The sequence below is a fragment of the Rattus norvegicus genome, chromosome 7 (genome assembly GCF_036323735.1).
Source record: "Rattus norvegicus strain BN/NHsdMcwi chromosome 7, GRCr8, whole genome shotgun sequence".
NCBI lineage: Eukaryota > Metazoa > Chordata > Mammalia > Rodentia > Muridae > Rattus > Rattus norvegicus.
The window spans coordinates 69593707-69616819 of NC_086025.1; the positions used below are offsets into that span (position 1 = coordinate 69593707).

Here is a 23113-nt window from a genome sequence, read left to right on the forward strand (position 1 = left end):
CTGTTGCCTCTGGAGAGGTGGTAGGCACCAGGGTGTTCTATCATGTTGTTCCCCTATGGAAATCTCCCTCAGCTCCAGCTCCAGCAGTGTGTGTCTTTTCTTCCTTCTGTTGGATGGAGGTGCTGGCTTGTGACTACAGCGGATCTTTACCTTGCATTTGCAGCGAGGCAGCTGTTTAAGGGAGACAGAGGCACAGCCTAATGTCTAATGCAGGCAGGCTTCTTGGTGTGAGGAAGCAGTCTGGCCACACACTCTTTTGATCTCCAGCCCTTGGGAAAGTGTGAACTTGAAAAATCTCAGCCCAGGTTCTTTCTGTTACTGTTGCTGTTCTTACCAACATGATGGTAACAAACCTGACCAGGTTTTATTCAGTATTCGGAATTGCTTTAATCTTCACAATAATCCTAGGAGGATTATTCTTCCATTTTACAAGCATGTCAACTGAGGCTTGGGGAGTTCACCAAACTTGGCAAGCTGGAGCTTAGCTTGTGTCCTCTGCTTCTAGGACCTGCCACACTCGGACACACAGCATTGGAAGCAGCACCAGAAGAGTTATTGACTGAACCCTTAAATGGAAGCAGGGTTCTTTCCTCCTCCTCAAGTTTTCAAGTCACAAGGTTTTAATGAGTTCTCTAAAGTTTCTGAGTAGCCAGGACTATCTCTTCGAGATTCAAAGCCACAAACTAGACCCAGCATAACAGTACTGGGCCAAGTAAATCACTATCCCTAGATACAAAGATGTCTTTTTAAAAACATCTGTATCCTCGGATTACAGAAAAACCGAGCTGGACAGAGCCAGCTTGAGTAGCAATTCAACAGTCACAGAAATAACTGGGGGTTGAGCTTGTCAGACAAAGCAAGCCGCCTTGCCCTGTGATTTTTCTGTGACCTTGTTCTTGGTAGGACTCCCCTTCCCAGGAAAATAACAGCATTTTCTGCAGGGACACTTGTTTCCTTTTAATCTAGGAGTGTAGGTGGCCCTGGCTCTTGCCTTAGGAGTGTGAGCCACGAGCACGATGGGTCAAATTCAGTGTGAACGCCTGAGTCACTACCTCTGCGTTCCAGGCAGACCACAGTCCAACAGTCACCAGACCTGCTTATAATTTCCAAGACTCCTTCAGTTACTACAGCTAGTCATCCAGCCCAGAGCAAAGCCACACTTTGGGAATGTCTTGCCAGTTTTTATTCCAAGCCCACAATCCCCCCACACACACCTGTGTCTCAAGCTGTGGTGAGACTGGCAAGGTCTGACCCACAGTGGCTTCTGATGCTACAGGTACTCACCACTTTCTGAGTCCGATTTTACAGTTTTCCACTTCAGAACTCTGAAGACTAGTGTAAGGCAGCTCAAAATCAGCCAGCTTCTTCACCACTAAAGAGGGGGAAGGCAGCATGAAGATCAGGCCAGCCCTGCTCGGCATGACCTCACACTGTGTAAAACTATTCTTCCAGGCCACACTTTGCCCCTGGGACTCCATTGCACAGCCTTTTGCTGGTGGTTTCTCTTCCTTTTGAGGACAGACAATGACTGCAAGTCAGGGTGACTACACACACACACACACACACACACACACACACACACACACACACACCATCTGCCGTCATCTCTCTTCATCAGCCACCCAGCACAGACTGATAAATAACTTCTTCTTGGGGCTGGGGATATAGCTCAGTGGTAGAGCGCTTACCTAGGAAGCGCAAGGCCCTGGGTTCGGTCCCCAGCTCCGAAAAAAAGAACCAAAAAAAAAAAAATAACTTCTTCTTCATAGTAGGATGAACTGAGACTGTAGGGGCACAGAGGTATACTAAAATTACAAGAAAACAAGGCTCCAAAACTTCTTGGACACCCCGGACCAGGGAAAGGGTGAACTGCTTCTCCTGGATCCCATCAAGTGATTAACGCCTCTTCTCACCTCTTCTCAATGTGATGGCATAGCCCTGGCTCAACCTGCCATCTGGAACCTGTGTATGCAGCAGCAGGACTCCCAGAGAACCTCCAGCTAACGTTGTAAGCCTTCAGCACACCCAGTTCCCCATGTTCCCCAGACATGTGTCTGCCTGGCCACACCTTCCTGTTCGCCCACTTGGACCTGGACCTTCTGTTTCTGCTCTGGAACTAGTTCTGTCCTTCCTTCTCCACAACCCACTACATATTTACTGGAAACCCTGTCTCTCCTGATGCCTGATCACTACAGCAACAGTTTCTTTCCTGCCACCAGTCTGAGTGTACCATCCCGGCTTCTGAAGCCTCTGAGCTCTCCTGCACTCTCTTTAACCTGTATTCATTGTGGAAACCACATATAGACAAACACAGAGACCGTACCAACTGTGTTCTCTGATGTAAAGCAGCTAATATTAGTAATTAAGATATGGAATAGAAAGTATTAGTAATTAAGACCCCAGCAGGCAGGATAACCCAGCAAATTGCTGTACCTGTGAATTTGGTGTCATTCCATAAACTCTGACATTGTGAAAGGCACGAATGTGTTTGTCTGTTTCTGGAATAGCATGCTCAGGTAATTAGCATGCACAGTTTACAAACAGTTTTCAAATGAGAAGGTAAGGCAATATTATTGAGAGCAGGGAGGAACAAAAATATTCTCTTGCATGTGTGTATTTTCAATTTTCTGAAATCCATCCCCCCCAAATTTAATATTTTATTTTCATCAAATCCCAGCCCATTGGGTAGGATGTTTTACCCTGGGGTTCAGATAAAGAGATAGGTCTAGAGGTGCCCAAAGCCATGCCAGGACCCATGAGCCCCTAGAGTCCAGCCTACCCCAAGTCCTTTGGTTTCTAACTGCAAACCACCTCCAGCTTTAAGGTAATTGACACAATTTCACAACTTTAAAGGCCTTGCGTCATCTAGACTGCAGTGGAAAGAGAACAAAAGACACATGAGGCTGCCCTCTTTCTCTGTATTGTTGGAATTTTTTTGGGGGGTTCTTTTTTTTTTTTTTTTGGAGCTGGGACCGAACCCAGGGCCTTGCACTTCCTAGGCAAGTGCTCTACCACTGAGCTAAATCCCCAACCCCTTGTTGGAATTCTTATAAAGAATCTAAGCACTCACTTATTCCTGTATTACAGCGAATGTTCCCTAACAAAGAGTCACTGTGTGGTTATGAGATGTGTTTTGGTACCAGGAGTCCAGCACCCCATCAACCAGGAGGCGATGGCATAGCTAGTCACTAAGCCATAGATGAAGGTGACAGGGCACAGAGGTTAGGACCACAGTAGACTCCAGTAGACTCCAGAAGTGCAGGTATTGGCCCACCCTTAGATTTAGGTTCTGACTACACCATGTGTGATGGTCTCTGTCTCTCTGTCTCTGTCTCTGTTTCTCTCCCTCCCTCCCTTCCTCCTTCCCTCCCTCCCTTCCTCCTTCCCTCCCTCCCTCCTCCTTCTCTCTCTCTCTCCCTCTCTACCTCCCTCCCTCCCTCCCTTCCCCCCCTGAGTGTGTGTTATGTCAAGAAGGAAAGAGTAATCTCATCAATTTGACTACATTAATAAAGCCTAGGAAATTGTAATAAAGCAATGTGTTTGTGTGTGTGTGTGTGTGTGTGTGTGTGTGTGTGAGAGAGAGAGAGAGAGAGAGAGAGAGAGAGAGAGAGAGAGATGGTGCTTCCAGACACAATCACATCATAAAGGGTCTAGCCTAATGCATCACTTCATTCCTTGGTGGAATAGTTGGAGGAAGTGGACCTCTACCATGTGTCTTTCCTTTGTTTTGTTTGTTTTTCTCTCCCTAGTCTTTTATTCTACTCCCTATCAGTCATGGTGTAAACTGCTCTGCCCCATCAGCTATGGGTGGTGTGAACTGCTCTGCTCCCTATCAATCATGATGTGAACTGCTCTGCCCCCTATCAGTCATGGTGTGAACTGCTCTGCCCCCTATCAGTCATGGTGTGAACTGCTCTGCTCCCTATCAGTCATGGTGTGAACTGCTCTGCTCCCTATCAATCATGGTGTGAACTGCTCTGCTCCCTATCAGTCATGGTGTGAACTGCTCTGCTCCCTATCAATCATGGTGTGAACTGCTCTGCCCCCTATCAGTCATGGTGTGAACTGCTCTGCTCCCTATCTGCGATGATGTGAACTGCTCTGCTTTTTCCTCTATCTACTATGATGGGAACTGCTCTGCCTTGTCCCCTGTTGCTTTCCCTGTCATGGGAAAACAATAAATAATTCCTTATGTTGTTTCTATCAGGTATTATATCACCATAACATGAAGTTGAAATGACACAATACCTCTCTGGGGGTACATTGTCTCTGAACAATGACACAGTCTTTTACTCTCCAAATAGTCTGTTCATTTAAGACAGGGCCTCACTGTGTAGCTCTGTCTGTCTTGGAATTCCTTATGTAGATCCAGCTGTCCTTGAACTCACTGAGATCTTTCTGCCTCCACCTCCAAATGCTGGAATTAACAGTGAGCACCACTACACCTGGGTACATTCTTTAAGTCTTTGATCCAGAGATGAAGACAGCAGTAGAGACCTCAATCTGAAGGGTAGCCAGTCCCTCTGTGGGTATTTTCCACACCCTAATGCCAAATCCCTCTCATACTTTTCCAACTCCTGGGTTCCCCCTTTTTCGTCTTACCAGAGAGCTTGCCCTCCGGGAAACACTGGATGAGAAAAAGGCCGAAGTAGCCCACCAGCTCTGGATGCAGTCCAAGTTTGTGTGCCACCACCTTAACCAGGAACAAGCAAAGGGGGACAGTTGGGCTAATAGCTATACTTGCAGGGGCAGGCTGGAAGGGTCTGGTGCACACCAATGGTGAATGCCTTTGCAGGCCAGCAGATATGCAAAGAAACATGCTGGAATCTAAAAATGGCTCAGTACTTATTACAGTTTGAATCTGAAATGGCCTCCACAGGTTCATGAACTCTTGGCACACAAGAGGCAGCACTGAATTTGGAGATTATCGAGACTTTCGCCCATGATGCTATCGCACATTCGCTGGGCTGGGGCTTGGAGGTTCTAGGCCAGCTCCACTTCTGGGCTGTGAGGAGTCAAAGCTGCGCATTCCTGTCACCATGACCTGTGCATCCCTGTCACCATGAGCTGTGCATCCCTGTCACCATGACCTGCGCGTCCCTGTCACCATAACCTGCGCATCCCTGTCACCATGACCTGCACATCCCTGTCACCATGAGCTGCATCCCTGTCACCATGAGCTGCGCATCCCTGTCACCATGACCTGTGCATCCCTGTCACCATGACCTGTGCATCCCTGTCACCATGATCTGTGCATCCCTGTCACCATGAGCTGCATCCCTGTCACCATGAGCTGCGCATCCCTGTCACCATGAGCTGCATCCCTGTCACCATGAGCTGCGCATCCCTGTCACCATGAGCTGCATCCCTGTCACCATGAGCTGCATCCCTGTCACCATGAGCTGCGCATCCCTGTCACCATGAGCTGCGCATCCCTGTCACCATGATCTGTGCATCCCTGTCACCATGACCTGTGCATCCCTGTCACCATGATATGTGCATCCCTGTCACCATGAGCTGCATCCCTGTCACCATGAGCTGCGCATCCCTGTCACCATGAGCTGCGCATCCCTGTCACCATGAGCTGCATCCCTGTCACCATGAGCTGCATCCCTGTCACCATGAGCTGCGCATCCCTGTCACCATGAGCTGCACATCCCTGTCACCATGACCTGTGCATCCCTGTCACCATGACCTGTGCATCCCTGTCACCATGAGCTGCGCATCCCTGTCACCATGAGCTGCACATCCCTGTCACCATGAGCTGCGCATCCCTGTCACCATGACCTGTGCATCCCTGTCACCATGACCTGTGCATCCCTGTCACCATGAGCTGCACCATGATGGGGCACCCTCCCAAACCATGAACAAAAGCAAAGCTGTCCTCCCTGAACCTGTTTCTGTTGGGGCATTGAGAGAAGTAGCTAACAAAATGTTGGTTCTAGAAAATCAGGGTGAATAAAGGCAAAATCTGTGCCAACTGGGCCCCCTGAGGCTGGTTGTCCTGCTCAGGGTGGACCTGTATCCTGGGCTGTCCTAGAGTTTATGGTTTGAGGCAGCACTCTCCACAAACATCTGTTTTCTGGCATCCAGGGGCTTGCCTTCCTGTCCACACCCAGCAAAAGGCATTTCCCACTACTCAGTGGCAAATACAAGTGTGCGTGCTGGTGTCCTGCTTCTCTGTGATGCACCCTATCATGGTCAAGTGTGATTTGCTGTGACTCTGGTCCAGTGCAAACCATTTAAGTGTAACTTACTTCAACCGTGGCTCCATGGAAACCTCCAACTCCAGGTTCAGGATAGTCCTCTTTGAAAACAGGCTTTCATGTCAACATCTGGGGTTTTATGCTTACTACTGAAATGTGGTCTCACAAAACAACAACTACACCCCCCCAAAAAAAAAAACTCCAAAAAACAAATGTACCTCCACTCAGTTTTCCTTAGCAGGGGCCACGGGCCACTGCTCTCCTCCACCTAGCCTATATGTTTAAGGCTTGGCTTGGGAAGACAGCATCCCCCTGCAGCACGGCTGGGGCAGAGTGACAAGGCCAAGGAGGCAGAACTGCTTGATGGCCACACCTGAAGCAGGGAGAATGCTCTAGGGTCTTTGTCATCTTCAAAATGACTCAAACTCAGGTCAGGCCCTTGGACCTCAGCATTAGACCTTCTGGACATGGCTTCTAGGGAGTCTTCAAGAAATCCCCTGCCCCTCTTTGCCAGGCAGGACTGCCCCTGCCCTCTTGGGTATGGCTGTTCCAGACTCCACTGGGCACTGCGCTCCTTCCTGCTCTCACACACACAGCATTCTGAGACAGAGCTTGGGAAGTAGCCACAACCTTAGGAAAACCCACAGAGGTCTCAGGAAGGATAAAATTGAGGAGGCCCCTGAGGATGGGCTATCCCTTGGCTTCCTTGGTCAGTTTTCCCTTTTGGGATGATTTATATACAGCACCTCTGCAGATAGATCATCCATGGAGTGAAATAATTGGCAAGGAACTCCTGGGAGGTAATCTCACCACATCCAAGTCTCTGCCTCGTAAGACCTGCTTCTGCATTTCTGGAGCTGGGGCTAAGCAAAGCTTACCTCGAGGACCCTTTCAGCAGTATCTGATGTTAGACTTCCCACGTTAATGCTCCTTCCGTCAGGCAGAAAGACAGCCAGCACAACGTTCTTGGTGGTGATGTTCAGTGTTTGCTATAAATAAAAGCACAGACGTCACTTCCCATGCCCATTACGGAGAGGGCCAGAGCTCCCTGCCCGTCCCCGTTGTGTGCAGGGAGATGGTCCCTGAAGTGAGCCAATACCCAGTGCAGAGGTTTAGTGGAGGTCCTTTGGTGGGACCGAGCAGAGGTGAAGGGGGGTCTGGAGAGGAGTCAAGGCAGAGCAATAGTGTGAGGTCTAAATTGCTTCCAAACAGCATCCATTTTGGAGGGAAAAAAATCTTTTGATAAAAATCATCCACATCTTGCTGTGTAACTTGAATTAACTCACTTTAGATGTGTCTACGTACCCTAAAGGTCTGGCTCTGTGGCATGCTGGATGGGTGGGGCTTTTCCCACAGCAGCCAACTCCATCCTCAACCCCATACCTTTTAAAGACAGGGTCTCACTATGCAGCTCTAGCTGGCCTGGAACTTTCTCTGTAGACCTGAATGGCTTGGAACTCACTGAGATCCACCTGCCTCTACCTTCAGAGTGCTAGGATTAAAGGCATGTGCCAGGATACCTGGCTGAACTTCCCGGAGCCGGAACACCAGATGGGCACCCGGAAGTTCAGCTCGCTGCTGGCACGATTTGCCTGGCATTCGTAAACGACACTGTGAGTGAAAGCCTCAGTACAGCAAGACTGCCCCACTGCAGAACCTGGGAAACTCAGGCTGCCCACCTTTCCTCTCAGCTTATTACAAACTCTGGAGGGTCTTGCGACTCACACAGTTTGCTAGAATGAGTTGAAGAGTCTGGGGAAACAATTTCCTTTCTATTGCCAGCACAGTACAAAAAAGATGTCTGGGAAAGAGCTGAATGGAAGAGACACTTAGGGTCAGGTTTACGGGGTCTGTCATCCCAGCACCTCCATGTCTCTAGCGCCCCGGAAGTTCTCTCAGCTCCACTGTTTTGGGACATCTTGTGAGATTTGGCTATCCCTGGCATATGGCCTTGTGTAAACCTGGGCTAATCGCTCTCCGCTATATACCTCATTCCTTCAGTTCTACTGTAAGGAGAACTCTGCCATCCACCTCAGAGGGCTATGGTGAGGACTCGGGAACATCGAGGAACAGAAGCAGAACTCATCCCCGACACCCAGGCACTACAATTATCGCTTCCCTGTTGTTAGAGGTAGGATTGAGGAGAAAGTCACACTGATTTCAATTAGTGGTGACAGATATTAAATAAAGGAGTCAAGAAAGCTCCAGCCACTCAGTTGGTAGTGTTCTCATCTAGAAAGCATAAAGCTCTAGGTTTGATCCCCAGCACCTCAGAAACTGTATAGTGGAGAAGCAGAAGTTTTCAGTGTCCATTCCTGAGGTACTGAATCTAAGAAAGCTCAGGCATGACCTCACATCTGCCTCACTTCTGCTGCTTCCACAACGCACCCTATCGTCTCTCTATGGGGAAATGGGGGCCCATGGTTTCCCGAAATGGAGGCACCACGGCTCCTGGGAAAGGGGGGAACTGTGGCTTCCCGATGTCCCCAACAATAACTCAGTAGGGTCAACTGCCTAAATAAGGAAGTTCCCAGGGCGCAGAAGCCTCTCTTAATGCCTCCTTGGCCTCCTTTGTCCTCAAACCTAGGCTCCTAGGCACACTGAGGTTTGTCAAGCAGGAGCATGAAGGAGTCCTTAGTCCACAGACTCTAGCTTTGCCTTTTCACAATCCCTTTGTTCCTAAAGCATACACGGAACGAAAATCCAGGGCATGGTCAGTTGGGGAGTGAATCTTAGATACACAAGCCAGAATGATTACATCCTGGAAGCTGCATCCACCAGAAACACCAACACAAAGGATCAGAGGCTCCAAATCCAGGCTCTGTGGGTTTGGATTCAGATCTTTTGCTAACTAGAAGCATATCAACCCAGGATAATACCTCTTTCCTCACAGAATGAGAAATAAGAGGGTACCCAGAGCCCAGCGCACCAAACATAGGGTCAAAGCCTCTTTTACTTTTGCAGCCGGGGTTTTGCTGTCCTCGATGGAACCTTTCTACCTTTTTCATGCTCTCGAGCCCTGAAGGGGCCATGTGATTATTTGGCATTAAGCAGGCTGCAGGCACCACACATGGATTGCAGTGCAAACATCCAGGCGGCAAAGCTGCCTCGTGCCTGCTCTCTCTCTCTCTCTCTCTCTCTCTCTCTCTCTCTCTCTCTCTCTCTCTCTCCCTCTCTCTCTCCCTCTCTCTCTCCCTCTCTCTCTGCGCCTCCACCGTCTGGCAGATCCACATACCCCTGCTTATCTCGGCTCTTCAGCCTTCGGAAGCCCAGAGGGGCAATCTAACTGCGAGAGCTCAGCCATCTCAGCCATTGCTTCTTTTCTGCACTGATGACATCGGTGTGTTGCTGATCTGGCTCCAGAGGGCGCCAGTCAGAGGGCTGCTGGGTCGGTGAGATGTGGACCCACACTCCATGGAATCAGCTGCTGCTTTCCTTTCACAAGTACCAGCCCTGAGCCCCAACAAACACACATCCAGATTTATTGGTGGTTCTTATCCCCGATGAGAGGGGAGCTGGAGAATATATAATATGAACTCTCCGTAATGCCCACTCTGGAAACTTTCAAGACCAGCTTAAGCATCACCTTTAGAATACCTTCCTAACTGTGATGGCTTGTTTATACATGCCCGGCCCAGGGAATGGCACTATTAGAAGGTGTGGCCTTGTTGGAATAGGTGTATCACTGTGGGTATGGGCATTAAGACCCTCGTACTAGCTGCCTGGAAGTCAGTTTTCCACTGGCAGCCTTCAGATGAAGATGTAGAACTCACAACTCTGCCTGCACCATGCCTGCCTGGATGTTGCCATGCTCCCACCTTAATAATAATGGACTGAACCTCTGAAACTGTAAGCCAGCTCAATTAAATGTTGTCTTGGTCACAGTGTCTGTTCATAGCAGTAAAACCCCAACTAAGACAGCACCCATGATCCCCCCTCTTAGGTCTCACATAACCTCATAGAAACAACAGTATGTGTGGACTTCATTCAGGTAAATGGGCATAAGATCGCTGGAAACAGCAGGGCCCACCAATGCCGGGACGGGGCTGTGGGGAGAAGCATCTTGACAGGTTGCTAACTCTCTCTAGCATTGTGGCCATGTGCCAGAGTGCTTGATCTAAGTCTCTATTCATGGCAAACTGCAGCCCAGGGACTAGGACACATATTTATACGCCTAGAGAATTTTCTGTCACCCCAAGTGAGCAGAGTCCACGAGCCAGCCTGGGCATCATTTACTGGTGTCTCTATGCCTCTAGAGAAGGGCTGGTGCACAGCCACCCCTTAGTACATATTTGTTTTATGTAGAACATGTGAGATAAAACAAGACATGGTACATAATAAGACAACCTTCCCAGTTCAAACTTAATTTCCTCTTCAAATTTTTAATATAAACCTCTCTCTTTTTTATTTTATTTTATTTTATTTATTTATTTATTTATTTATTTATTTATTTATTTATTTATTTATTTTTGGAGCTGAGGACCGAACCCAGGGCCTTGTGCTTGCTCGGCAAGTGCTCTACCACTGAGCTAAATCCCCAACCCCAATATAAACCTCTCTTAAAGACACCTTCAAGGGGTTGGGGATTTAGCTTAGTGGCAGACTGCTTGCCTAGCAAGCAAAAGGACCTAGGTTCATTCAGTCCTCAGCCCTGAGGGAGGAGGGGGAGGCACACACCTTTAGGCGTAAGATTCCTCTGCCTTACACCCCTTCTGCAGTTAAGGTGAAAACATTGAAAGGAAAAACTGTCTTTGAAAATTGGAAAAGAGTCTCAGGCCTGATCCCAGGACATTCTGAGAATCTCTTCAGCGTAATGGAATGGACTCGGTCATGCCACAGGAAGCAGAGGAAGCAATCCATTCTACTTATGCTGTCTCAGGGTTCAGCCAAGCCAAGAGCACAGCTCGGGGACCATCACAAGAGATATGTGGTCACTCTGGGAGCACTAAAGACTGCTTTCCTGCAGGACCCGGAAGAGGAAATGGGTCTAACTTCAGCCACAATACTGTGCCCGAACCCCCTCCCCCCTCCAGGGAGCACCGTGCCTCCGGTGAGTTTTGGTGTAACTCTCAAAGCAGCTCCAAGAGGCGGGAACTCTGCTCCCCATTTTCAGTTGCAGAAACTAATATGTAAAGAGGCTAAACAAACCCAGTGTTGTTGCTACTCATTACCCCAGCAGTTGGAAGGCAGAAGCAAGAAGATTACAAGTTCAAGGCCAGCCTGTGATACAGTGAGCACTGCCTCAAAGAGTATAAAAGAAAGGAGAATGGGGACTCGGAAATGGAGGGGGAATGGGCTGGAGAGAGAAGAGAAAGGGAAGGGAAGAGGAGAGGGGAGGGAGGAAGGAAGGAGGAGGGGGAGGGAGAGAGAGGAGGGGGAAAGAGAAAGGGAAGGGAAGGGAGTTAAAGAGTCTGAAGGTATTGTCCTGAGTCACAGAAATCAAAATCTAATCTTCATGGCCTCCCTTCCAAACCTGACTCACAATCACCAGGCTGAGTCTGGGTCTGTTGATAGGATGGGACAGAAGCATTTGAAATGCTGGGTCACTGTAAGAGACATTGGCTTATGCATTGCTGCTACACACCCCAGACTGTACTGGTCTTAGGACAGAGCATTAATGGGAAAAGGCTCAGAAATAAGATACAAGATCCAGAAATTACTCCACTTCAGTGACTCAATGACAGCCCCTCTTGGGCTGTGGCCTATCAGAAGAAATGCAGAGGAGGAAAAGCATTGTGTGATCCTGCAAGCAGCAGCCAGAAGAGGACACAGCTAGAGCTGGAGATCCGGGCAGCTGTGCACCATCTGACCTGGGTGCTGTGAACCTAACCAGGGTTTTGTGGCATAGAATAATCGATCTCGACCACCGAGTCATCTCTCAGACCCAGATGTTAAGTTCCAAACAGCAAGTTTTAAGACCTGTAAGTCAGGCCATTGGTGCTATGCCTATAGTTCCAGCATTTGGAGACTGAGAGTTTTGGACCAGCATAGACTACATAATGATCTGGGAAACAACCTGGCGAACACAGTGAGACAATGTCTCAAAAAAGAAAGTGTATCTGCTATGTGCTTATTGTAAAATAAAATGTATATTCATATCCGTGGACATGCATGGATTGTACAGAAAGACTAAATGTACTGAAAATAGGGGTTTTCCTGGCAGAGGGGCTGTGAAGAAAGGACAGTCCCTTAGCATTGTGTACACTCTTAGGAATTATCCTACAATCAGTAATAAGTAGTGCTATATCAACAATGAAAGGAGAGGGGGACAGACAGACAGACAGACAGACAGACGCTGGGAGTGTGGACAAGGGTGGCAGACAGATAGCACAGTGTTCCTGTCATATGCCAGATCTGCACCATCATGAAGAAAGAAAAGGAGTGCTTACAAAGTAAAACCACTGCACCACGGATGGCCCTAGAGCTGTTTCTCTGTTTGACCAGGTCAGTTAACACTTGAACATACGTGGACCCCTGTGTTTAGAAAGCTTCCTTGAGTCTTTGTGATTCTGGTCAAGGTATTATTCCTCTCCCTATTAGGGATTGATGCTGTGGTCTGGAGCTGACAGGAGGCCCTGGCAGGTTGGTGTTTTATACTTTTGCTTCCCATTTGGGGGCCCCGTTTCAGGAGGTGATGGACTTTTTAGATGTGACTTACCACTAGAGGTGAGTCAGTGAAATTTACAGTCCAGCCCTGGTTCCGCTGTGTCCTCTGCTTCCTGTCTGCAGTGATATGAACAGCTGTTCTCCAAACACACTCTCCTGAGGCTGAGCCCTCCCTACCTTGATGGACAGAAACCCTCTCCTGAGCCACAGAAGCAGTTCGTCCTTCTTTCTGTCAGATATTCTGGTCATAGCAGTGTGAACATGATTAATGCAGGAGTCTGATCCAATAATAATTCCATTCCCTTTCTGGTCAGTCAAGGTCCCAAGTACAGGCACAAAAATGCTTGCAAAGGAGCGAAAGCTTTGCTAGTCAAATGGCTTATCAAAGTTTTAGGCTATGCTGTGAGGGACCTGTGGCTCCTTTAGGAGTCCCTGGAAAAGGGCTGCCTTAGGCACATTGTTCAGGCTAGATCTTGTCAGTAAACAATGGAGTTAGGAAGACAGGCAGGCGGCAGGCAGCGTGGCCTGCTGCCCCAGTGTCTGCATTGTGGTGCTTTTAAGGACCTTGGCTACAGCTGTTGGGTCTCATCCCAGTATGGGGATCCAAGTGCTAAAACTTCAGCTCAGTCTCTCCCTTTCTTAGGACAAGCAGGGGGACGTGAGGCACTCAGGCTACAGAACAAGGTATCTGCTTAAGCTGTAAACCAAAGTCTGAGACACACTTCATTCCCCTGTAGGATTCAAACAGGAAGCAGCCTCCAGTCTACTGGAAAGGAATCCACTTCACCCAGGTTCTGGCATCTGTGTGCCTGGGAGACAGACGGACCGCAGAGGGAATGACAGCTTCAGTAAGGAAGACAAGCTTACCAGCTGCACCAGTGTTAAAAACTCAGTGAAGACGTCACTCCTTGTCACACGGGGATCCGCAGTTACTGAAAGATATGGGAAGCAGACTAAGTGAGCAGAGGCTGAGGTCTGCTAACACGTCTCCCAGGAACTCAGATCCTGCCCTAGCAGTGTGGCCTTCCGGGATATAAGGAGAGTTCTCACCACAAGACAACCAACAGATCTGCCCCCTTGAGGTGGCCTTGGCAATATGAGACTATCAAGCCCACTCAGGACTCCCACCCCACGGAAGCCACCCATGCTGCTCAGAAGTCCCCTTACTACCCGCTGGGGTAATAATAGAACCATTACAAGAAGCAAAAACATATCACTGGTCGGGTCTAGACAGTCATTTCAGTGAAACACTTGGTAATTTGAAACGTTTAAATCGGCCCGAAGAACTAATTGTGTGTTTTATCACATGGTAGGAGGTCACAACATACATGTCCACCTTACATTGCAAGTTGACCTCCATTTGTCAGGATTCCATAAAGAGAAATGCACAAAAAAAAAAACCAAAAACAAAACAAACAAACAAACAAAAAAAAAAAAACACAAAACCAAACAACAAAAACAAAACAAACGAAAAAAAACCCAAAAACTTCTGGTGGTGTGCTTCCGCAGATTTGGGCTGATTGGCAATCATGTCAGCTGAGACAAACTCACGTGGTGAGGCAAGACCATGGGGGACACGTGATGTTTGAAGGGAGTGTACAAAGGACTTGATGGACAGTGATGGAGGCTGAGCTTTGCTCGATCGCACAGCTAGATGCTTGTTGGTCTCGAGTCTTGACTGATCTTCGCTTCTCTGAGAGAGACACAGCCGAGAGCTTTTCCTGGCGTTCCTGTTGGCCCTGGTCCCTCTTGCTGACTTGTGCTGAGGCTAAGGCCTGGCTGTCTCTGCTAGGAGTGTCACCGTTGCTGATTCCTGTTTGTTATCCCAACTCTACTGCCCTGGACTGATGGTGTACCTGTGAAGTGTTTGCAAGTGGATCGAGCTGCTGCTGCCGAACTGAACTGCCAATTTCCAGACACAGACAAGAGTTGCTCCAAAGTACCTTTCTAAACAGGTCCACTTCGCCCTCCTGTGCCCACCCCCCATTCTTCCTTTCCCACTACTTCTGGTGGGTGGTGGGCTAGAAGGGAGGTTAAAGCTTTCAAGAACCATCATTAAAATTAGGGTTTGAAAAATTAAAGTTACAGACATCACTGCCGATGGACATGAAGTCTCCTGTTGGGATGATGGTAAAACCCTAAAACTAGATGGTGCTGATGGTCTGACGACCTTTGTGACGAGGAACTTAGGTTGCAATAAAGCTATAAAACAGAGTTCAAGCCATACATACCATTTTGCAGGTAGCATTCCAGCTGGCCCCTCCTCTCCTCCACCATCGTGGTAGTCATTGCCAGATAGTACTTCGGAGGGAAAGGGGGCAGGCAGTTCCCAAACACCCGTCTCAGCTGAAAGGTGCGAAGACACAGTCAGTGTGAGGCACTAACGAGGAGCTGATGAGACACAAAACCTTGTCTTGGAGCCCTTTGTTTAGACAGAAACATAACATGAATCTCGTTGGTGGCCAGAGGAAGGGGAAGAGGCTATGAATGTCTTTCTGAAGAGTCTTCCAGGGTGCGCTCCACAGCCGCCCCGTAACAGCACAGAGCACTAACCCAGTCCTTCTATTTCTATAAGATTGCCACAATAGCATGCATTTCCTTAAATTTCATATGAAAGCTCAGAGATTATAGTCAGATCATTTTTTAAAAAATATTTTGAATCATCTCACTTTGTAGCCTTGGCTGTTCTGGGACTTGCTATGCAGACCAGGCTGACCTCAAACTCACAGGGCTCCTCCTTAGATGCCTTCTAAGTCAGATTAAAGCTGTGAGCCACATTTCTTGGCTCCTTTTGCTCTAATCAAGGTGGCCACCTAAACTTAAATTGTGTCCTTTCTGTCGACTCTACGGGATGGTGCTAATTACAGATGTCCTAGAAGGCTGACATGAAGCCTAAGCAGGCCTTCCCTCTTACTTCTACACAGACCCGAAGACTGTGGTGGCAGTCACTTTTATGGAAGACATATAACTTTTAGGGGCTGGAGAGATGGTACGTGAGTGACTACTCATGTGCTCTTACAGAGGACTCAGATTTATTCCCATCACCCTTGCAGGCAGCTCACAACTGCCTGTGAGTCCAGCTCCAGAAGGATCTACCCACTGACCTCCACAGACACCATTCATGCAGGGACACACACACAGAGAGATGATGATGATGATGATGATGATGATGATGATGATAATTTTATTATTATTTTAGTAAAGGAAATTATTATTATTTTAGTAAATGTTAGCATTGCACCTGGGAGGCAGAGGGGCTGAACCCTGACTGTTACCAGAGCCTGTGGCTTAAAGACTGAAACCAGCTGAAATCAGATGCAAGAGAAAGGAGGCCACAAACAGACAAGACTGTAAGCTTCCGTTTAACGTCAGTCGCCTTTGCCATGATCACTGGGTGTATCTGGCAATTCACGTGGTCCCTAACTTCAAAGCACATGGAGAACCTGACCACTTCTCTCCGACCTGGTGCAAGCTACTGCCTTCCTGCTCCTGGATTCTGAGAGCAGCCTTCTGTGCGGTCTCTCTGCTTCTCTTAGTGACCGCCTACCTATTCCAAACACAGCATCTCAAGTAATACTTCAAAAATGTAGAGTCGCCACACTGCCTTGCTCAAAATCCTCGGTGGCATCTCACCGCCCAAGTCAAAGGGAAAAGCGTTCCAAGGATCTAGAACCATGACACCCGTGTACCCACACAGTGAACACAAATGAGGGTCCCCACATTACACAACTATGGCTTTCGTGACGAGGAATTTGTAAGTAAATTTACACTTGCCTTGTAAGTAAAATGACACTTCAATTACTTAAACGAGATAAAAATTTTAAATTAGTTTAAGTCCTACAAGCCACAGTCCAAGTGTTGGATGGACAGTGGCATATGGCAAGTTGCTATTGGACAGATCGTGTATACAGTGTCTCTATTTGCAGAGAAATTTCTACTGGCCAAAAGTTGATCTGAATATAGAAAGGTTATTAACTGTCTGACTGAACAAACCATGGCCCCCTGCTGTTTATTGCTTGGCTGTTGTTCAGGTCCTAGAGAACTCAAATTCGATGCCAGCATTTTTTTTATGTGTGTGTGTGTGTGTGATTTAAATTTTAAAAGCATAGCCTGCAGAGAATACACAATATTATTGCCACGTTAGAAGACAGTTTGGTGATTTCTTACGGTGTTAAGCATAGTCTCACTATAGAATCCAGCAATCATACTTGAAACAATTTATTCAGCTCCTTTAAAGACTTCATCCACACAAATGGCCTGTGCTCAGCTGTTAAGAGCACTTGCTGCTCTTCCAAGAGACTGAGTTCATTTCTTAGCACCACATCAGGCAGGTCACAACTTCCTGTAAGTCCAGTAGCAGGGGCTCTGACAGCCTCTTCCGGCCTACACACACACACACACACACACACACACAAATAAGTCTGTAAAACTCTGCTTGAAACTGGTTAGTGCGGCATAGGCCTTTAATGCCAGCACTCAGGAGGCAGAGGCAGGTAGATTTCTGAGTTCAAGGCCAGCCTGGTCTACAGTATAAGTGAGTTCCAAGACAGCCAGAGCTACACAGGGAAATCCTGTCTCAAAAAGCAAATACTGCCCCACCCCCAATCTGCTTTATCAGGAAACTGCAAAGATGCCCTTCAAGATCTGGATAGATAGTGACCTCCTTCCTACAATAGAATATTGTTCATCCATGAAAAGATCTAGGTACAAAAGGATACAGATGAACCCTCTATGCATGCTACTAAGTCAATACGGACTGAATTCAAGTATATGACCATCTGAAAAGGCTAAAAATATAAATATAGTACAAAGCTCCCTTGTCAACAGAGCTGTGGGACAGGGGAGTACTGAATAGGTAAAGCACACATTTGAGAGCAGAAAAGTTTCTGTGCTAGCGTATGCCCATGGGGCACGGCGCTCCACGGCGCTCTAAGACGCTCGATGGCGCTCCACGGCGCTCCACGCTGCTCCACGCTGCTCCACGGTCGCTCCACCCTCATCCAGGCATGCTCAGCTTCATAGCACAAGCTTGACATATGCACATATTTTAAAAATCATTTAGGCAGTCTGGAGAATCTCAGGATGGAATACAGCAGGTGACAGAAGACCCTCGCTGCATTACAAACACAGCACACCACCTCCCTGGAAGGAGTGGGGAGAGGGGGAGAGCAGTGACGTCAGGCAGGACAGAAGAGTGTCAGGTCCACAAGACGAATGCACAAAGATCCACTCTGTACTGTTGACGAAAACGTTTTCCATGCCCACGTGAGCTAATTCTCACGCTACTGTGTAGCACACAGACTCAAGCACAATTATGCAAGTGGCAGGCAGGCAGGTGGGGTCAGATACCTCGCTGCTGGAGTGAATTTCTAGATAAGGGCAGGGGGCCAGAATGGCCCATGTAAAGACTTCACTAAGAACTCCTGTTTAGCGTAAGAAAGATACAAATGGTTCGTGGTTGGATGTGCAATGTCCCCCCTGGCACCTGTATTTGAGTACTTGGTCCCCAGCTGGTAGTATTTTCTATGAGGTCATGTGGGTATAGGGTCTGGCCGGCAGCAGTAGGTCACTAGGAGTGGGCACTGAGGGTTAGACCCACTGTGGCTCAGGCTGCATGCTCTCATCCCCTCTGGTCCTCACTGCACGATGGGCCTTATGTGATCCGTAATAGGCCCCTCCTTGCTTACATTGTTTCTGTCAGAACCTTCATTGAAGCAATAAGAAGAACTAATAGGAATGGACACGTGTAGGAATCTGTACAGGTAAGCCTGGGCTGCTGCACATGGTGTCTCCCTCCCAGCTCGCAGGGCAGGCCTGGAAGCAACACTGTAGCAGCAGCGAGCACACCTGCACCCAGACCTGGGCCTCATTCCTCCTTGAAAGCCACCCCAGATCCACAGAGGAATTCCTCATTCTAAGACAGAGCCCGGACCACCTTGGAGAAAGTGTGGAAGTGTTCAATGGCTGAACATAAAAGAGACATGGGAACCAAATGAAGCAGTCCTGTGGCCAAAGCTCAGACAGCCAGATCAATAATGAAGCAGCGTCAATACATAATCCAAAGCATAAATACCCATCATCCCATGACGACCTAACTAAATCACTGACTGAGTGACTAGGAAGGGACAGGCCCGTCTCTGTGCAGAATTCCAGATAGTGAGTGTGAACAGAAAACATAAATCCCCATTGCTTAAGGATACATTGTGCACATCGATGTCCTTCCAAAGAGTACTCTATAGGGGATTGGGAGGGGCAGAGGATGGGGGAGGGGTGCTATGGGAAAACCAGATGGATGCCTCTTCATCTCCTCAGCCATGAGATGGGCAACAGCAGCAGGGAGAGCCATGTCCTGGCAGACATCTGAGGCGATGTGAGTAGAATGTCTTTAGTTACCTCTGGGGCCCTCACCCTCAAAACCTCGACTCACTCTTCATCATGTGAAAACAAAGTCTCCAAATGGAAGGACAGCCACAGAAGATCTGACCAGACCCCTCTAAGCTGTCAGGGTCATGAAAACCATGGAGAGTCAGAGAGAACTAGCATCCTCAGAGAGCTAAAGGAGACATGACCGTGAGGGGGAATGCTCCTGGGTCCTGGACAGAAACTGGATATTAGACATAAACTAATCAAGTCTGAATAAATTATGGGCGCAGTTTGTATTAGTACATCCTTGCCAACTGGATCACTGTAACAAGTGGACACACTAAAATAGTGTTCGCATAGAGGACACCAGGCTGGAGAGAGGCTTAGCAGTTAGGAGCACTGGCTGTCATCCTCGAGGGACTGGGTTCGATTCCAATCACCCACACAGTAGCATACAACTTTCTGTAACTCCATTTTCAGAAGACCTGACGCTCTCTTCTAACACCCGAGGGTAGAGTGCACACATAGTTCACATACAAGCAGGCAAAACACTCACATGCGTTTAAAACATTTTCAAAAATAAATCTTAGAAATAGTTTAAAGAAAAGAATAGAGGAAATTGAATGACTGGTGTGTGGAAACTGTTGTACTTTTTTATAAACTAAGATTGTTACTACAAAAATAAAACTTTTTTAAAAAATGATGTTCTGGATTCCCTTCAGAAAATCAGAAGATCTGGAGGTGACAGGGTCATGTCCTCCCTCAGGCAATTATCAGTTGAGAGGCAGGGTAATAACTCCCATCATGTTCCGTTGCCTCTTGCCTACCTCACCCCTGCAGACCAGCTTGCATCTGGGACCGTATCAAATATTCTCACAGCAATGTGGAAGACTCAGAAGGCCCTCCGCCGCATCGCCGTCAGCCAGGGCTGCTCCACCAACCGGGGCACTGACTCTGCACCCCTGCTGCTGCCATTCAGTGAAGCAGAAATCTGTCCTCTTTGCATGCAGTTGTGTCTTGGTTAGCTGATAGCTCACCGAGTGAGCCAGAAAGGGAATTGTCTTCTTTGCCGTGTGTACATACATGTCACAGACATTCCCTCATTATCTCTAGTCACAGCAGCCTTCAGACAGCAGGACTGCCTGAGTCACCCATCTGCCCAAATGGAGGGGAGCCCCTGCCCTGAGGCCAGGAGCACGGTGGAGAAAGAATCTAGTGCCTGACATGGAGCAGAATACCACCCAGCAGGTTTTACAGCAAGGACAGGTTCCTCAAGAAATCATGTTTCTTGTTGAAGGAAGTCTGGGGCAGGGACGGGAGGGGGGAGATGGGAAATATTTGATGAGCTGAGTAAATTCTGTCAAAAGTCAAAAATCATCTCCACGGCCCAGTTTTACCAACACAGGCCTCTCGCAGATCTCGGTTTGCTTATTGCAGCCACTGGCATCCCAAGACTTGGAGAGTTCACCTCAGTCTCCTCAAAGCCTCCATGAAAGAGTGCAGAAGAGAAAAATAGTTCCTCCACTCATTACTGTTTGAGTTTTTTTCTTTTGTTAGTTTGTTTTCTAGACTGGCCTTGAACTTGGGATGTAGCTGAGGATGATCTTGGACTATGCCTGCTTTACAAAAACTAGGGATCAAAGGTGCTGGGCAAGTGCTCTACCTACTGAGTGAGCCACATCCTCAGCCTGGTGTGGGAATGCGTGTGTGCGTGTGTGTGAGTCTGTTTGTGTGGCTTGTGTAGTGTGTGAATGTGTGTATGTGAGTGTGTGCATGTGTATGAGTCTGTGTGACTTGTGTAGGGTGTGAATGTGTGTGTGTGTGTGTGTGTGTGCATATGTGTGAGTGAATCTGTATAACTGTGTGTGGTATATGAATGTGTGTGAGTGTATGTGTACAGTGTGTGTGTGAGAATATGTGTGAGTGTGTGTGAGTGTGCGTGTGTGTGTGTCCTCTCCAAGTCTGGCAAAAGTTGAAGGGCTTTTCCAGATCCTTCTCTGTCAGTTTTTTTTCTCTTTCCTTTTTCTTTTGTTCTGTTTTGAGACAGGGTTGTTCTGTGTAGCCCTGGATACCCTGGGACTCTCTGTAGACCAGGCTGTACTCAGAAATCTCCCTGCCTCTGCCTCCTAAGTGCGGGAATTAAAGGTGTGGGTCACACAGCCTGCTTCCTTTCTTCTCTCTTCTCTTCTCTTCTCTTCTCTTCTCTTCTCTTCTCTCTCTCTCTCTCTCTCAGAAGTGGAATGGCTCCAAATCTTTTTAAAACATTTTTTAAATTCCATCTATTTGATTGTGGAGTCGGGGCACATGTGTGCAGTCAGAGGACGACATGTGGGTTGGAGATCTTCTACATGTGAGTTCCTGGGATTGAGGTCGAGTTAACAGGGGTTTGCAGCAAGTGTCACTGAGCCATCTTCCTAGCCCGAATTCTTATTAGTCTGACCAGATACAGGTACCATAAAAAAGAAAAGGCTGTGTATATGTGTGTGGGGGTGGAATATAAAGTCCTTGCCAGCTTGCGTCCTTACGAGCTCTGTGTGAAGCCTTTACTATACGTGTATTATGTTAAGTAAAGTTTACAACTTTGCTAACATAGGTTTTGGCTGTAGGAATTGAATTTACCAGGCATAGTGGCACACACCCTTAATCCCAGCACTTGGGAGGCGGAGTCAGGCAGATCTCTCACAGTGAAGTTCAGAATAGCCAGAGCTACATAGTAAGACTGTCTCAAAAATAAAAGTATATTGACTTTATATCCCACATATTGGACACCTGCAACATTAAGAAAGAGCTCCTGTCTGGGTGGCATGTTCCTGAGTTCTTGTCAGCCAGGGTAATTCATAAAAGACCAAGTCTGGGAAAGAGAAGGGTCGGCTCTGTGAGGTGACCTGTGACCTGTGACCTGTGACCCATGCTCTCTGACACGTCAGCTGCAGCCCTATCCCCACCAAAACCCCTGCAAGGGCTGCAGCTGACCTTCTGATGCTGAGCGCTGCTATTGTCTGCCGTGTGAACTCTCTGGCCAGCTCAGCTGTCTGTGCCTTTAGATAAATACAGCCAGTTTGACCGAAGCCCCTGATTTGCCTGCAATACCTTCCCCAGCTCTGAAGAAGCCTGTGAAGGCAATGTCAGCTTGTGGGGGATCAGGCTTGCACAGGGAGCGTCACAAGAGGGGACCGTTTGGGTGCTCCTCCTGCCAGGTGCCAGCCTCCCCAGCTCTTGCCTCATTCTGAGCTAATCTGGTTTTCCTACTCACCTCACAGCCTTTTCTTTTTGATGCGAGACAACTCTGTGTAGCACAGGCTGGTCTTGAATTCTCTAGCCCCCTGCCTCAGTCTCCCCTGGGATGCGACACCCTGCCTAGCTTTTCTCTTTCTCTTTGCCTATTTACACTTCCTGCTCTTATCTGCCACTGTCACTTCCTCTGCTTGGAGTCCCTTCTCAAGCCCTGAGTCTCCCAGAAATCCCCCTAGATGCTTTTGAATCTTGTAACACTTCCTGATTAGCTGCCACAAGCCAATCTGTATAGGGCCAGATGAGACTGCATTAGAACTAGAACCTATATGAATGACACTCTTTATAAATCCACTTGTCCTGATTGACTCTACTCTGGGATAGGTCTGAGGGCTATGAGTGCAGGAAGCCAGGGGAAGGAGGTGACTTTGCAACTGGTCATTATGATCCTGTTCATATTATAAGGCTAACCTGATGTTGGAGATGTTGATATAGGAGATTGCTCTGGGATTGAAAGTTCCTGTAGTTCACGGATCAGGAGACTGTAGCCAGCCCCCCCCCCCTCCTCTCCCCCTACACACACACACACACACACACACACACACACACACACACGCACATACACACCATACACACACACACATACACACACACACACACACACCCCACAGCCTTTCAGAGTGGGCACATTTTCCCACGGGGCTCAC

General features: G+C 48.0%; 1 protein-coding gene across 5 annotated transcripts in view; it reads right to left on the bottom strand.

Annotated features, from left to right (window-relative positions):
* The window catches only part of Snx31 (sorting nexin 31), a 101068-nt gene that overhangs the window by 32759 nt on the left and 45196 nt on the right, over positions 1 to 23113 (bottom strand). For 4 of the 5 annotated variants that reach the window (XM_063264614.1, XM_063264613.1, XM_063264612.1 and 1 more), the window contains 5 exons: positions 15044 to 15158; positions 13680 to 13744; positions 7085 to 7195; positions 4603 to 4693; positions 1285 to 1372 (listed from right to left, as the gene is read on the bottom strand). In XM_063264614.1, coding sequence (XP_063120684.1) covers positions 1285 to 1372; positions 4603 to 4693; positions 7085 to 7195; positions 13680 to 13744; positions 15044 to 15158 — 470 coding nt within the window. Of the gene's footprint in view, positions 1 to 1284; positions 3332 to 4602; positions 4694 to 7084; positions 7196 to 13679; positions 13745 to 15043; positions 15159 to 23113 lie in introns of those variants that run through there. The other variant, XM_063264615.1, reaches the window with a different exon arrangement.